Below are 17231 nucleotides of genomic sequence, written 5' to 3'. Positions count from 1 at the left end.
CCGTTCTGTGCGTGTGTCTCTTGTAAGGTTCACCCCCGACACGTCCCCTACTGCCTCTTCCCCCCTTTCTCCGCCCTCGCAGTCGGATCTGCTCCCCACCCCTGACCTCTCTACCTCGTTTCTCCCCCCATCGAGTCCCTCTGGGTTCCAGTTAAGCTGACACCTTGCTAGCATCCGCCAGCCCCACTAGGGCCCCGTGAGGACAAGGAAGGGGACGGGGCAGGGGGCCCAGGTTTGACCTTGGATCCAGGGGCACTTCCACTGCTCCCCCAGATGCTCCAGGAGGTGCAAGCAGCCAGGAGCCAGGCATCGTCTTTTCCCAACCCACCATCCCCCTCCACCCCCAGTGCTCAAGGCACCAAGAATAGGATGTGGGGTGGGGGTGTCCCCAGGCAGACAGCCTCCAGGAGTGGGAGAAAGGGTCCTCACAGTGATCGCCCCCCACACCTCGGTTCTCCAAGTCGCTGTGGTGAGGACAGAGCCTCCTCTGAAGCCCTTTGCAGCCCAGGGGGGACTGGCTGGTCCTCATCCGGCCCTACCCAGAACCCCTGCCCAGGGGCAGAGGAGAAGCAGGGGAGCAGCAAGGGAGGAGGGACCGGTCCAGGGCAAGGGCGGCTGCCGTGGGGACAGGGAAGGGGAGCGGGAAGTTCACGGTAAATTCACCTGTGCCAGGTCTCCAACCCACCCGAGAAACATGGACCTCCCATCTTCAGCCTCCTGCCCTGTTCTCTCAATTGGAAGGGACCGAGGTGCAGATTCTCAGTGACCCAGGGAGTCCCAGGGCTAGATGAGGAACAGGAGGTCGGGAGAGTTTCCAGAACCTTCTCCAGCACTATATGCATGGCAGCCTCTGGTCCCCCCCTTAGAACTCCCACACTGCCCCCACTCATCCGGCTTACCGAGAACTCTCTCCGCACCACCAGCAGAAGCACAGCTCCCTTTTATAGCCCCTACGCAGAAGCCCGCAAAACCCACTGGCCGGTTGAAAGAAAATTAACCCATTCAATGAAGACCTTGCGGTCATTTAAATATTTCACACAACTGAGATCCTTTTGGGTACAAAACGAAAATAAAATCTCCGTGATTCCATTTTAACAAAAAAAAAATCATAATTTCCCCATAAATGAAGTCTCACCCTCCCAAATCACAGTCCATTCTTGGTGAGGCTGAAATTTGGTCACATGTCTCTGCCCCTGCCAGGGAAACGGATTCTTGCTTCCCTGCAATATGTCCCATGCATGCATGGAACGTGTCTGTTTGAAACTATCTGAAGCTAGTAACAGTGAGTCCAGGGAGAGACCAGGGGTGCCCCCAATTCCAGCTTCTGCCTTTAACCTTGTAGTGAAAGCCCAGCCTACCCGCACGGTATTACCCACCCCCCCACCCACCCCCAGCTCCAGAAAGGGGCTAAGCAGCTGAGAACAGCACTCCAGGGCATACCTGGCTGTCCCTGGCTGATGGCACCACCTGCCCCTCCTCTCTTCCCCCTCCCTCCCGGCTCCTGCCCAGGCCCCCCCAGCATCCGGGCTATGAGGAACATCACAGCAGTCGCTGGTCGGGACACCCTGATCAACTGCAGGGTCATTGGCTACCCCTACTATTCCATCAAGTGGTACAAGGACGCCGTGCTGCTGCCCGACAACCACCGCCAGGTGGTGTTTGAGAACGGGACCCTCAAGCTGACTGACGTGCAGAAGGGCATGGATGAGGGGGAGTACCTGTGCAGCGTCCTCATCCAGCCTCAGCTCTCCATCAGCCAGAGTGTCCACGTGGCTGTCAAAGGTAGGCCCTCTTCCCCAGCCCGAGCCCCCACCCACCTTGCCAACCTGGTCACCAGGGTGTGCAGGCCCCTCTCCAGCCGGCAAACCAAGGGAGAGGGGGGCCCAGTCAGACATTTGGAAGAGAGGGGACAGGGTGGATGACTGTGGGTAGATATGAGAGTGCAATAAGTTCCTCTACCTCCAAGTCCCCTTGGAGGCTGTAGGACAAGGCAGCACTTACCCCAGGGCCTTGAGAGGTCAGTTATGGAGAGGGCAGGCTGCACCAGACATCTGATGTCAGAATGGAGCCACCAGGAACTCAGCAGGGCACACCAGAGATCAGCCATAGGAGGCCAGGGAGAAGGGAGCACATCCTGGGTGCCCAGCTCCCTTCTGGGGCACAGAGACTGTTCGGGACAGGCTGCTTTTACAGGATTGAGAAGCATCTTCCATCTGCTAATGCCACTTGAGGCCTCGAAAGCACAAGCAAATCAATAAATGTGTGAGTAAGTGACTGATGTTCCCTTGGTTTAGGAGCTGTGCAGGTGTATGAAGTTCCCAAATACATTCTTTGGGCAATGGATGAGAGGAGGGTGGCCTGGTTGCTGGGGGTCAGGATGGGGAGAGGCGGGGGCTGCTGGGCCTGGCCAAGGAGAGGTCAGTGGAAGCCAGGCAGCTGGGGACAGAAGGTCACTGAATCAGTGATGGCCACGATGCGTCAAGGGCTCATGTCCCTTTCTGAGGAGCCAGGGTGAGCTCAAGCACTGGGAGTATGAGCAGACCAGCGGTCCTCTCTGCAGAGGACTCCGTCGGGGCCTGAGGCTCCAGAAGCATGAAGCCCGCATCTAGGGCTCCATGTGGGAGGGAGGAAAGCTGGTGGGTGTCCAGCTGCCTCTCTGGTTCTGGTCTTTAGCACCTGACAGCAGCCATTAGAATTATATGACGGATACAATTTGTTGAGAGCCCACTACACACCTGTGTATTTAAGACAGCTACCATTGTAACCTCAATTTCCTGGGGAGAAAGCTGAGGCACAGAAAAGTTGTCAATCATCCTGTGGAGTCAGAATTTTCCCCAGATCTAACTCCAGAACCCTGTCTCTAACCCAGACGGACCTGGCAATGAGGGGAGGGTAGGCTGGGAGGAGGGACGATTGCCATGCTCCACCCTTGGGAATAAGGCCATAGAGCTCCTGGGACAACCTGAGAGGGAGCCGGGAAGAGAGACCAGAGTCTGTGAACTCCGATAGTTCTTGTCACCTGGGGTGGAGGGAGTGGGGGCTTCCCTACCCCGGGCATCTCTTTCACCCCAGAGCAGTGAAGTGGGGGGGCCTGTCAGTAACGAGGGTGGGAAAGCTAGCGTGGGCTCTGGGACCCCTGGGAAGAAAGAAATAGTGGGGAGGAGTCCAGGCCAGAAAAAGGGCATTGACCCCTCAAGGAAGGCCCCAGTGGGTCCCGGGCCCCTGGTTTCTCCTTTGGCTCCAAGACTGGAAGCCAGGATTGAGTGGGGCATTGTTGACAGAAGTAGGGACGTCTAGGAGAAGGAAGCATTTGGGGAGACACACGCTGCATGGTTTAGCCCCTTCAAGGTGGCAGTGAGGATGATGCATTCAGATGGCAAAGTTTGGCAGACAGCTGGGGAAATGGAACAGTAGACGCCAAAGGCTGGGATGCTCCTTCTCCTGCAGGCTCCTTGTCCCCAGGGCTCACCTCATCAGCACAGAGGGAATGTCACATACATCCTCGTGCACCCCCTGCCAACCACAGCCTCAGTGAGTGTTTCTTGAACTGAGGATGTAATCTGATCGAGTGACTTACCAGGAAGCCTGGCTTTGAGCCCAGTACCCCTAGGGAAAATGGGAGAGGGGTGTTGTCCTGTGGCCATCTCAGGCCTGGCAAAGAGAGAGGAGACCGTAAAAGCATCTTCCTCCCTGCTTCCCACCTGCTGCACCCAGCCAGGCTGAGGTCCTCCTGGCCACCTCCTCAGCCTGAGCCCAGCCCAGGGGCCTGGCTGTGCCAGCAGGAGCCTCACCACCCCAAGGCCACATCCCCACCCCTGGGGACGCAAGAGGCATCCTGGGCAAATCAGCTCGGTAGCAACGTAATACAGCACAGCCTGCCTCTCCCCACCCAGCACTGCAGCCGCCTGGACCCGTCTCTGTTACAAGCAGTGGACCAAGAGTTTACAGTGTAAACATCACATATTAAAATATCTAACCTTTGCTCTACTGCCTTCGTCCGCCTGCACCAGCAAGCAATTGGCTGGGTTTGTTAGCTAAAAAAAAAAAACAAAAAACACACACACACAGGGCTCCAGCGAGCCTTGTAGTACGTGGAACATCCTGAAAGCTGCTTCTGCTCATCAATTATTCAGCCCCATTCAGGGAGCGATCACTCCTAATGAATTGAATCTGATGCATTCCGTCTCGGCGACTCGCTGGGCCTGTTGGGATCCTGCTGAGCAAGTCTCCCAGCCCGGGGGAGAGGGAAGGGGGAGCAGGGAATGTGCGTGCATCCGTGTGTGCGTGCGTGTGCCTGTGTGTTATCCTAGAGGGCACAGCCCATGTATGGACCACGTGTGTATCCCCAGCACCCAGCACAAGGTTGACACTCCTAGAGCATTTATCAAGTAAGGAATTGAGTGTGTGTGTATGCATGCACACGCACACCCGCACACATTCCTCCTTCCCTATTCTTGGGGTCTGAAAACTTCAGAAATCCAGCCGTAGGAGGGACTGACCAAGAAGCAGCATTTGTGGGAAGGGCCCTGGGACCCTGCGCCCCTGCCATTCGTAAAGCTCAGGTCCCTTGGCCCTGTTCTTTCCACAACTCCCTCTCCCCATCCTCATTAGAATGCACTTTTGCAGAAGAACCCATCAGAGCTGATTATGATCGCGCTGCTTGATTAGCTGCTGTGCGGTTCCAAGAGCTGCCCGTGGAGGGGGATGGAGGAGGCGCCCCTGGGCATGGAAAGGGGACCCTGATTCTGGGGGAAACAGCACTCCACACCCCAATCCACTGCCTGGCTGGGAAGTGCATCCCACCGGAGGTTCAGAGCTGAGAGATCTGGGGTGTCGAAAAGATAGAGTTGGGGGTGGGGCGGGGCACTAGAAGCAGAGATAAATCAGAAGCCCATCCCCCACGTCTCTGTAGGACCAAGGGTTCCTGGGGAAGGCGGGGCAGAAACCCATGCTGCTCCGTGAGCTGGAAGAACAACTGCTGACTCCATTCCTTCTGGGGTTGCTTGTCTTCTAATGAATTTTTCAAACACTGAGCTGAGAAGAGAACACACCACACACACATGCCCACATATGCACATGCATTGCAGAGATCTGTATACAAGAGAACACATACGTGTACACACTGGTATATGTGTATGCATGTACATGCAACAAATAACCATGCATAAACCTGTTCACACATGCATGCACACACATAAACGTGCGTACTAGCAGTTGTCTAAACACAAATGTTTCTTCTGCCGGTACCCCTCGGTAAGGCAACATTCCTGAGCTGTGAAAGGTGCCTGTGGGTGGTAATGTGATATGTTGCCCAGGTGAGCCTGTTGTGGCCCAGCAGGGTGGGAGGAGCAGAGAGAGAGGATGAAAGGATGCTTCCGGGGTGCCTGGGCTTTGGCACAGATAGCACACTGCCTGGCAGGGGACAGCCAGGCAGCAGGCAAGGCAGGTGCCTGTCTCTGGGCATCTAGAGTGATCCCTGGCAGGATGCTAAGAGGCAGACACACAGATCGAACCTAGATTTGGTGTCTTTAGGGCCCCCTGCAGCTGGAAAATAACATAGCATAAAAACATCTCTGGGCACGCAAACTGAATGTTTAATTAACTAAGAAGGCAGGGCTGCAACTGGGCTCCTTGGCACTGGCTGGGGGTGAGGAAACATCTCCATCCCTGCATCTGAGCCTCTCAGGGCCTCTGGAGCTAAAATAAGGGCACACGGTGCTTTCTGCCCATCCTTGGCAGGACCAAGGCCAGTGGATAGAGCCAGCTCCATAAGGAGAGGAATCAGAAGTCACACGCACAGTCACACACACACATGCACTCAAACATACATCCTCACTCCCAAATGCCTATGCCCCCACCCCGCATTCATTCTCCCAGTTGTTCGAGGCTGAGCTTTGGCTATTGCTAAAAACAGTCCCCACCATACGCTTGGGAGTCTTTGGAGGAGGCCCTCTTGCACCTTGGCAAATGGGTTGGGGGGTTCCATGATCAAAAGGGTTAAGAGAGAGGCAGCCGCCTGGCCAAATGCCTGCTATTAGCAGTAGTGCAGGTTTGGAAGGAGCCCTGCTGGAATCCACAGGAAAGAGGGCACAACAGGCTCCATGGGGAGGAGTAGGGGGGTGGCCCAATTGAACTTGGGGGAGGGGAAACACCAAGGAAGCTGCTGCCATTGTTGCTCCCCATTGCAACACCTTGCTCTGGCCTCTCAAGGCTGACCGAGTCACCCTCTTGCTAAAAGTGGTCATGGCCGGAGCAGGACTTCCAGAAAGAAGTCCCTGGGTTATGGGGCTGGTGGCTGGGGAAATGCTGGGACACAGGGGTGGGAGGAGAGGCTCGTGGATGCAGTAACACCGAAGAAGTGTTTCCCACTCAAGAACCAGAGACACAGCTTTGAATGACACACACACACAGTCAACCAGCTGGCATCCACCCTCTGAGCACTGGGGAAGATGCTCTGACTCCCAGGTCAGAAAGCCGCCATATCTGGGCAGCAGCCACACACACATATCCCAGAGTCCCCATACCCTGCTTCTCAGAGCCTCCGCTCACAGCCTCCTCCTTGTATTTGGGGAGCCAGTGAAAGAATCAGGATCCCAAGGCTTTATTCTGCCTCCAGGCCTTCCCTGTGAGCCAGAGTTAAGGGGATGTTGAAACGTTAGCCTGCAACCCTGGGATTCTCTGAGCAACTCTAGCCCCAGCACTCCCACCAAAGAATTCCTAAGGGGACATTTATTAACCATGGCATAGCACCTGCCCCAGCCAACCTGCAGCAGGTGTGGCCGATCTGTAACTGAGACGGAGGCAGCAGGGGCCGGGGAGGGGAGCAAGGAGCCTGCCTTAGACTTCTGGGGCATTTTCTGGTCACCTGCTGCCCACGAGATAAGAGCACTGGGCCAGCCCAGGTGAAGGCCTGACCCCCCAGGCCAGATGTTGGCTACTGTTTTCTTAAACAGCTTCTCAGAAAGCCATCAGTGGGCTTCCCAGAGACCGGAATGGAAGGAGCATCCTGAGTTGGCCTCTGCCCCTTGGCTCAGTCTCTTACCTCTCCCTCACCCCATGTATTTTTGAAAACTTCTGTGTCATTTAACTCTCAATTCAAATGGTACCTCCTCCACAAAGCTGCGGTCCCCAACTAGATGGCACGTCTCTCTGCTCTGAGTTCAGTGTCTGTGTGTTCGGGTATGCTCATCCGATAATCATGGGGGTATATCCTATCTTTCCTAGTAAATTATAAGCTCCTGGAGGTTCTATCTGTATTTTAAGCATGTTTCTACTTCCCCTGGCCCACATGCTGCATAATGCCTTTGCAGAGCAGGCATTTCATAAATATTAGATGAATTAGTTAATTAATGAATTAACCTGCCTTACTAACTTGCTCCAGTATCTAAATCCCTTCTTACTGAGAGAGACAGTCTTCCCCTTCCCTGAACTGAATCTTCTTGCTTACTTTCAATATCTCTGTATGCATTTGTTCTGTCCTCAGTGGAAATGTAGCTCTGCAGCCACCCATTCCCCGGGGATGGCTCTCCAGACTCGACCATCCCTTAGCCTTCTCTCTCAGCAGAACCTCCCAGCACCTTGTTTTGCCCTCACATCCTGCTCTCCCACCACTCATCACTGTCACGACTCTCCTTTTGTGTCCATGTTCAAGAGTCCGCAGGGCTCTAAAATCACAGGAGCCAGTTCTGATGCAATGACAGCAAGGGCCTGGCCTCTAGAAAGGACTAAGGGGGAAGCTCCCAGCTCCAAAATCCCACAGCATAAACACAGCATCCAGAGGAGCAGTGTCGAGCCTCCCGTTTACTCTGGGTGCAGCCCTATCCTGTGGTCTCCCCATCCCTCATCCACTTCACAGGTGAACTTCCGAGGTCAGTGCAGAAAAGGCTATCAGATATACATGTGCACTCACATACTCATTCAACAAACACTCACTGGGCACCTACAGTTTGACAGATCAATAAGCCCTAGTTCCTGCCCTAAAGGAGCTCCCAGGTTCCTAAGGAAGGTGGTAACACAGACTACAAAGTGGCAAGAGCCACGTTCAAGGTGTGGGCCAAGTGCCGCAGGGCTGTGCTGGAGGAGGGTGGTCTTCACAGAAGAGGTGGCATGTGAGCAGGACGTGAAAGGATGAGGAGGAGATTCCCATGAGGCCCCAGGGCTCTGGCTTTAGAGCTTTGTGGGAAAGAAGACTGGACCAGAAACAACCTAGGTGGCAAATCTGGGTCTCTGCAGCAATTCCTTCAAAAAGTCCAAGGAAGCCCACAAGGCATGGATCTGATTCAGGCAAAAAAAGTAGAAGAGGGATCAGCAGACGCCCAACAATAAGGATCTCTGGGAAGTTTCCGTGATGGGCATTGGGCCATTGCTAGGGTGAGTGTTCCAGAAAAATCAGTCTGGGAATATCCAAGGCCCAGCAAACCACCCAGAACACTAAGAACAATGCTCAACCCCAGGGAAAAGAAGCAGCAGGAGGTTAGGATGAGGAGATCCAGACAATGATCAGAGTCCCAGAAACCCTGGCTGGAATTTAGAAACTGGATCTGGGCCCAGGTGGACCTGGAGTACAATGGCTCAAAAGCCAGTGGGCCAGGAGCAGACATGGTGGGAATAAGATAGACAAATGCCCAGCTGTGTTCACACCTGCCTGGGCAAAGACTCAGAGCTGTGGGTGTTCGTGGGGTGCTAGGGGCCCCGAGGCTAGAGGGAAGGGTGAGGTGGGCAATGGCATTGGAAAGGTCAATTGAGGGCTTTCATGCCAGGGGTGTGGCTTTCATGCTGTAGGTTATGGGGCAGCACCCCCCACTAAATGTTACCTCCTCCAGACCCAGAGCTCTTGGTCAAGATCTCTCCCAGGGATCCAAAGGGCTGCCAAGGATTCTCCATGTCAGTAACTGACCACTCCCCAGGGGCAGTTCCCAACTGAGCCCTAAAAATCCTTGGATGCAGACAGGACCTTGGGCACGCTTCGAGCACACTGCGATGCTACCCATCCTTTTCCCCTCGGGGCTCATCCCTGCTGTGGCCACCCTGGGCAAGCACATGGTGGGAATGAGCTGGCTTCCAAGGAGGGGTGGGGGCTGTGCCTGGGCAAAGGCTGGAGGACCCCGGGCAGCCTTGTAATTTAATTATTTGACTGCAGAAAGGAGAGCTCATCTATTGGGTGCTCATCCTTGTTAAGCTAATTGTCTGTCTCCTTCACTCTCTTCTCCCCTCACTTGCTGGGGAAGTTGCTGCAGCCTAATTGAGTTATCATAAAAGATAATGGCTGCTGCTTTAGCCAGAGCAGGGAAAGGAGGATCCAACGCAGGGGACTCAGGATCCAGACAGGCCCCCCTGGGGCTGAGATGTGGGCAGTGGAGGAGGGAGGGAGGGACAGGCTCTCGGAGGGGTGGGGCAGAGGGGTGCTGGCTGGGTGAGGCTCTGCCCGGAGGAGCGTCCCACTCCTACCAACTGGCTGTCTCAGATGACCGGCCTCCCTCTCTGCTCTTTGCTGTCACCCAAGGGGGACACAGTTATGAGGCAGAGGGTGTCTCTTGTCCAGACATATTTGGGGCTTTCTCCGAGGGGCAACAGGGCAGCATAATGGAGAGAGCTTGGACTTGTGGATCAGACCCTATGAGCCGGGTGATCTAGAATAAATGATTTTCCTCTCTGAACCTCATTGTCCTCATCTGTAAACTGGGGACAGTTAAGCTCATTTCACATTATTGGTGGGAGGATTCCATGAGGTCACGTGCATAAAACATCCTATTGAAACAACCAGTGATGTGAGCTTCCACTCGCCTATCCTAGCACTTGATGAAAATGGAAAGGGGTGGGGTGGATGATAGGGTCTCTGCAGAAGGAGACCAGAGCACAGCACTGAGGTTTCAGATGAGCAGCTGTGGGGCGTGCGTGGGGAACAGTCTTGGCACCATCCCTCCTCTCCTGACATCTGGGGCACATCATCTCTTGCTACCAGGTCCACAGAGGGCAGTGAGATGCATCTTGGGGATGAGTAAGTGGGCACAGGGGCACCAAGGAGTGGTGGGGAAGTTGTGGTGAGGCTGAGCAGTAGGTCAGCAGGCAGATGGGAGTCTAGAAGCATGTGAGTCCAATTCCAGGATAAACCTAAAGGTGAGAATTACTGCAGACCCTTAAACAGAGACAGTGGGGTCCAGGCCAAGGGGGTAGAACAGGCCTGGGTGGGCATGGGGACTGGAGCCAGGTGACAATGGCAGGGTACCCAGGCACATCTCAGAGATTCTGGGTGATTAGGAGGACGAGGCACCAGGGTCCGGGGTGGGCGGGGGCAGCCCAGCAGCAATGGGCAAGCCGGGTGAGGCAGAGCTGCTGCCAGGCCAGGGCGAGTGGGGAGCCTGACGGCAGCCTTCCCCTTGCCTTCCCCTTGCCTTCCCAGTGCCCCCTCTAATCCAGCCCTTCGAGTTCCCACCCGCCTCCATCGGCCAGCTGCTCTACATCCCCTGTGTGGTGTCCTCGGGGGACATGCCCATCCGCATCACCTGGAGGAAGGATGGGCAGGTGATCATTTCAGGCTCAGGCGTGACCATCGAGAGTAAGGAATTCATGAGCTCCCTGCAGATCTCCAGCGTCTCCCTCAAGCACAACGGCAACTACACCTGCATCGCCAGCAACGCAGCGGCCACTGTGAGCCGGGAGCGCCAGCTCATCGTGCGTGGTGAGCGGGGACAGGCCAGCCAGAGGCGAGGGAGGGCATGGCTAGGTCTGGCTGCTAAAACGGTCTCTCTGGATTTCAAGTTTGAATCACAGGCTCATGGAAAGTTGGCTCTGGCTGCAGCCTTAAAGATCAAGAGGTCCAAACCTATTTTTCCAGAGCAGGAAACTGAGGCCCTGAGAGGGAGGAGACACTTGCTCAGTTAGTCATTGGCAAAGTCAGGGTTGGAACCTGGAATTCCCAACCCCTGGCCCAGTACTCAGCCAAAGCTTTCAGCAGCTGAGCTTTCAGGAGCTGCAGGCCCCCAGCTTTATAATTGTCCAGGCAGGGCTGATAATGGAAGGAAGGTGCCCAAAGACCCAGAAGACTTACTGGAGACCGAGATGACCTGTTACTCCCTACCCCCTTCCCTCTTTCTACAGTACCCCCTCGATTCGTAGTGCAGCCCAACAACCAGGACGGCATCTATGGCAAAGCTGGCGTGCTCAACTGCTCAGTGGATGGCTACCCGCCGCCCAAGGTCATGTGGAAACACGCCAAGGGTAAGCCCATGGCCCAGCCAGATTCTCGGAGGAGGACCAAGGAAGGGGAGGATGCTCTGATGGGACTTGGCTCTGTTTCCGACACACAACTCCCAGCCCTGATGGGAGCCCAAGGTTGTGCACTTTAAGGGGGCCCCGAGCTACACCTGATCTGGAGGTCGTCCTCAGCCCCGCCAGAGGTCTGTGGACCAGGGACAGCTGTCAGGCTGCCTCCAAATTTCATATTATCCTCACAGATTTGACCCATCCCTCTGAGCCCCTATCCCTAGAACTCCGAGTATTTCTGCTTCCTCCCTGCTCCTCTGCCCTAAGGTCGCATCATCTCCATGTTCCTTTCTTCTCACCAGTCAACCTACTCTGAGACGTTGGTCCTTCCTGGAGTGCAGCTTCGTCTCAGGGATGCATTCGGTAGCTGACTATGACCCATGCCAACTTCTCACCCTAACGGTGCTCGTGACTGACACTGTGGGAATGGGAGGGGGTGCCACAAAGTCCCCCTTAGAGGATGGATGCCCTCTTTCCCAGGCCTGGCTGCCTAAAACCAGGCAACTGCCATCTGAAGGCTTGATCTTCCCTTTGCCTGTTGCAAAGTGGCCCAAAGATAACCCTTCCTCTCGAAAGAAGTCACCCCAAAGCAGCTCAGCGCCTAGGTGAGCATTGAGCCAAGGCCCCCAACTCCATCTCCTGACTCAGAGCTGGAGCAGGGTCCAGCTCTGTGAGGCTGTCTCGTGCTGTCCAGCAGGAGTGGTGTGGGCTCCTGGTCACTTCGGGGATGGTGTGACTCTGATGCAAAATGGCCCTAGATCAACAAGAGAAAGCTATCAAAACCATCCTTGGGCCCCTCCAGTCCAACCCAACCTACTCCCTTGCACAGAAACAGCCCCTTCTAATCACTGCCTCCTTCCAGGGACTGGGAACCCCCAACAGTACCACCCGGTGCCCCTCACTGGCCGCATCCAGATCCTGCCCAACAGCTCACTGCTCATCCGCCACGTCCTGGAGGAGGACATTGGCTACTACCTCTGCCAGGCCAGCAACGGCGTGGGCACAGACATCAGCAAGTCCATGTTCCTCACCGTCAAGAGTGAGTCCTGCCCCCCCGGGCAGCCCTCCCAGCAGCCCCTGGCCACAGGTCAAGGCCCGTATTTGCTCTCGCCCTATCTATCCCTAGTTTCCATTGCACAATTGTGAAAGGGAGGCAGGAGGAATTCTTAGTCAGAAGTGGGCTTGAGACCCCCCGGATGGGGCATTCAAAAGCATTCTCATGTACAATAAGGGTCTTAGACCCACAAAGGCCCCAACCCAACCCACCCCATTCATGATAAGCTCATGATTTGCTGTACTGCAGTATCATATGAAATCACATTCTATTTACTGTGATCTACATGTTGGTAATTTGATCTGAATAGTCATACCAAACATATATATTAATCATATTTTTATTACTTAATACTCACCTGTTTGTGGGCACCGTGTTGGTGGCTTAGAAAAGAAGACACTAGTTCCATGTTGTAGAAGAAAGGTCCTATGTTCAGAAAACACAGGTTCCAATTCCAGATCCACCTTTCTGAGCTTTGTGACTTTGGGCAAGTCATTTCACCTCACTGTGCTCATCTTCCCACCTGGGCTAGAGGTTCATACCCAGCCCACCCACCTCACAAAATGTGAGTAACACAAGAACTAATCATAGAAAGAAGAGTATGATTTGGAAAAGCTGAGGGAGCAATAAAACATTTTAAGTTGGTGCAATATAAATGGCTTCTAAGTCTGCAGAATGCATAGCCTCGTGAGCCCACCGTTTATTGCTATCCCTGAGTTCTTTTAAGTCATACACAAACTGGCCTGTATAATGGGTGCCAGGTAATCGTGGCAGAAGGGCAGTGTCAGGGAGTGGACTGTGGGCTGTGGTGGGCAGTGGTAGGAGCCTGTGTTTTAGCGTCTGATGGGGTCAAGTGTGAGTCTGGGCACAAGGACTTAATTATTATGTGAACTTGGTAAGTTTACTCAACCTCGCTGTACCTCATCTTCCTGATCTACAAAAAGGGGATCATCATAATGGCACCCAATCCATTATGTTTTGCATGAAGAGTAGTAAGCCAGGTAGTTTGTGTGAACAGCCGGGGAGCTGGCTGGCACCCAGTGGGCATCTGAGATTCAGCCAGAGTTTTGTTTTTTTTTTTTTAATTCAGTTTTATTGAGACATATTCACATACCTTACAGTCATCCATGGTGTGCACTTAACTGTTCACATGTTCACAGTACCATCATATAGTTGTGCATTCATCACCCCAATCTATTTTTGAACATTTTCCTTATACCGGAAAGAATCAGAATAAGAATAAAAAATAAAAGTAAAAAAGAACACCCAAATCACCCCTCCATCCCACCCTATTTTTTCATTTAGGGTTTGTCCCCATTTTTCTACTCATCCATCCATACACTTGATAAAGGCAGTGCAATCCACAGGGTTTTCGCAATCACACTGTCACCCCTTGTAAGCTACATTGTTATACAATCGTCTTCAAGAGTCAAGGCTACTAGGTTGGAGTTTGATAGTTTCAGGTATTTACTTCTAGCTATTCCAATATATTAAAACCTAAAACGTGTTATCTATATAGTGTGTAAGAATGTCCACCAGAGTGATGTCTTGACTCCATTTGAAATCTCTCAGCCACTGAAGCTTTATTGTGTTTCATTTCGCTTCCCCCTTTTGGTCAAGAAGATGTTCTCCATCCCACGATGCCAGGTCCAGAGTCATCCCCGGGAGTCATATCCTGTGTTGCCAGGGGGATTTATGCCCCTGGGAGTCGGGTCCCACTTAGCGGGGAGGGCAGCGAGGTCCCCCGCCCAGGCAGCCACGGGTTTTACTATTCCCACCGGAGTCTCGGCAGCTCAGGTGCGGGCGAGGCTGCTGAGCGGCGCCCCGTGTGCGGGCTGCCCGGGTCGCCCAGGCGGTGCCCCTTTGAAGAATCCAGCCGATTTATTGCCTGCCAAAGCCGGTGTCGGCTCAGCACAAGCAGGGAAGCCCCGGCGATCGATGCTCAGAGAGCTCCAGGGGCCGGAATCCCCACCCTGGGGAGCTGCTTCCCTGACACTATCAAAAAGCACTTTGTCCTTAATAAAACCAGGCAATCAATCTACATCCCTCGGCCAGGGAGGACTTGGCTAATTCTGCCTGCGTGAGGCGAGAGGAAGGGGGGCGCCCCCAGGGGCCACCCGAGGTATTTGATCCTTATCTCCCCACTCTCGGCAGGAGAGAGGAGCCCAGCTCTCAGTTTTCCTTCCTTCCTTTTTCTTTCATCTTTGTGCTTTTTCTCTGAGTTGGGGATTCCGCTGGGAGAGCGTGGCTGCCGGCTCTGTGGCACATGGTGCCCGTGAAGGTGAGGGGACGTGGGCCAGGGGGTGAGGAGACCCAGGACCATGTCAGGCTGTCCCTGAGGTCCTGGGAGCCCTGGGCAGGTCCCTCCACCTCCCCGGGCCTCAATTTTTCCCGCCAGCCTCACCTCACAACGCAGGCAGCAGCTGTGAAACACTGAACTCTCCAAAGGCAGCACATTTTGTAAATCCAGGGCAGCCTCATGAACATGTGCAGCCAACATCAGACACGCACACATGTAATGGGGTTGACCTCTTGTCCCACTTTTCTCAAGGGAATGGTGGAGAGTTTCTTACCAGACTAATCACTCGTGGACAGAATCCAAACCTCGTTTCCTTCCTTTTCTCTGCGCCTTGTCCTAATTTCAGCCTTGTCGTGTTCCTTTGCTTCTTTCCACAGCGAGTCACACGCACGCTCGTTTCTCACATGCTCTCAGTCTCGCACACACCTTGGGGTCCCATTTTCCCACCCCCCCATGCTCCCCCTCACACGCCCTGCCTGTTGACACACAGCGTCTCGCACTCCTTCCTCACACAGAGCCCCTCCCCACTGCCAGCCCCCGGCTCCTGAGCCCTCTCCCTCACATTCCCCCACAGCCCTTTCCTCCCCTCCCCTCCTCTCGTGCCCCCACATAACCCTTCTCTGACAGGCTGTTTTCCAGCTGCTCTCTCCCCACACGCACTCTCTCACACGCCCTCAGCGCACACAGGGTCTCCAAACCCTCTCACACACATGTGCTCCCTCAGATGGCCTTTCCCTCACACCCTTTCTCTGTCACAAATGCCCCCCTCCTGTCCAGGCCCTCTCCCCAGTGTCCACCCCAGCCACGGAGGCCGCGACACCCGCTGAGTGCCCGCAGCGGAGGAGGCAGCGGGGCCAGAGGCATCTGAGGGCGGTGGCTGTGGAGGGCTGGGCATGCCCGGGGCCTCTGCCTGGGATGGAGGGTCCATCTGTCTGTCTACCGTGGCATCCGTAAGTCTACACAGTGTCTGGCTGCCAGAAGAGGCTCCTGTGATAATGTGGAGGGGTGGGAGTCAGGCCTGAGGCGGGGACACTGGAGCTCCTGACCCGCTCTGGGAACTTCCGTTTTCTCTCCCGCTGCTTTTATACATGTATTCCCCACCTGGGCTGCTCTCCTCACAATCCTCCCCACTTCCTGCTCTGCCCTTTTCTGCTTTTCTTCTCTCTCATCCTTCTCCCATATCCCCTGTTCTGGTTTGCTAATGCTGCCATTATGCAAAACACCAGAAATGGATTGGCTTTTATAAAGGGGGTTTATTTGGTTACAAACTTATAGTCATAGGGCATAAAGTGTCCAAGGTAAGGCATCAACAATCGAGTACCTTCATTGAAGGAAGGCCCATGGTGTCCAGGAAACCTCTGTTAGCTGGGAAGGCACGTGGCTGGTGTCTGCTTGCTCCCAGGTTGTGTTTCAAAATGGCATTCTCCAAAATGTCTCTGTATCAGCTTTTCAGGGCAAACTCTGGGCTAGTACCTCCAAAGCAGCAAAACTCTGCTTTCAACAGCCATCTCCAAAATGTTTCTGCAAGTTGCAGCAGCGAGCTCCTTCTGTCTGAGCTTATATAGTGCTCTAGTAAACTAATCAAGGCCTATGCTGAATGAGCAGAACCATACCTCCATGGAAATCATCCAATCAGAGTTATCACCTACAGTTGGGTGGGTCGCATCTCCATGGAAACAACTCAATCCAAAGGTTCCAACTTAATCAACACTAATATGACTGCCCCCACAAGATTGAATCAAAAAATATTGCTTTTTCTGTAGGATGTAATATATACAAACCAGCACATCCCCCGACTCTGATTTTGATTTAAAGGGCACGAGTAGGTAGGGAAGGCTCTCCAGGACCTGTGACATGGGTCACCATGGGGACCCTTGGTGGGAAATCATTCCTAGTCACCTCGCGAACACCCCTACAGCACCTACACTCACCCAGCCCACTTCCAGAGCCTACCCCAGAGAGAGCTTCCATTTGCAAAGCCACCTTGCCAGGCATGCCTCAACTGTCTCTGACACATTCAGCAAACGTTTGACCCGTATAGCTCCACCTTCTCAGACCTCACACTTTTGCAAACTTCCAGAACACAAACTCACCTTAAGCCCCACTTCACCCAGGCAGAATTAAGAGAGTAAATATGTTCAAGGGAATATACAGTACATCGGAGAAAGCATTCAAGTATTGATCGGATGTTTGTGGTTGGTCTCTGTTGAGGAGTATCCACGCCACTGACCCTGACTCTTCCCGATGATAATTCAACAGGCGTGCACTGAGCACTCACTAAATGGGGCACTCAAGCTCTGGGGCTAAGAGCTCAGATTTTAGAATCAGACAGACCTGGGTTCAAATCCCAGCTCTGCCGCTTGATAGCTGTGTGATCTTGGACAATGATCTCCGTAAGCCCCAGTTTCCTCCTATGTAAGTTTGGTATTTGAGTGCTTCTTACTCATTGGTAAGGATTAAATGAGAACATACACTTACAGCAATTAACACAGCACTTGGCACAAAATACACATTCAATAATTGCTAGCAGTTGTTAGTTTTAGGTGCTGGAAATTTAGCACCTAAATTGCGTTTCTCGGGGAAGTTAGAATCTTGAAGAGGAGCTAGGCATCCACC

At 53.8% G+C, this 17231-nt stretch overlaps 1 protein-coding gene across 1 annotated transcript in view; it reads left to right on the top strand.

Moving 5' to 3' along the window:
* Nucleotides 1-17231, top strand: part of DSCAML1 (DS cell adhesion molecule like 1) — a 334021-nt gene that overhangs the window by 252535 nt on the left and 64255 nt on the right. Inside the window, 4 exon segments of the mRNA XM_037841599.1 lie at nucleotides 1510-1782; nucleotides 10400-10678; nucleotides 11098-11217; nucleotides 12125-12301. Of these exon segments, the coding sequence (XP_037697527.1) occupies nucleotides 1510-1782; nucleotides 10400-10678; nucleotides 11098-11217; nucleotides 12125-12301 (849 nt within the window).

The sequence above is a fragment of the Choloepus didactylus genome, chromosome 6 (genome assembly GCF_015220235.1).
Source record: "Choloepus didactylus isolate mChoDid1 chromosome 6, mChoDid1.pri, whole genome shotgun sequence".
In the NCBI taxonomy this organism is placed as follows: domain Eukaryota; kingdom Metazoa; phylum Chordata; class Mammalia; order Pilosa; family Megalonychidae; genus Choloepus; species Choloepus didactylus.
Note: the sequence above shows the minus strand (reverse complement) of the source record. Positions and strands in the feature narration are given on the sequence as shown.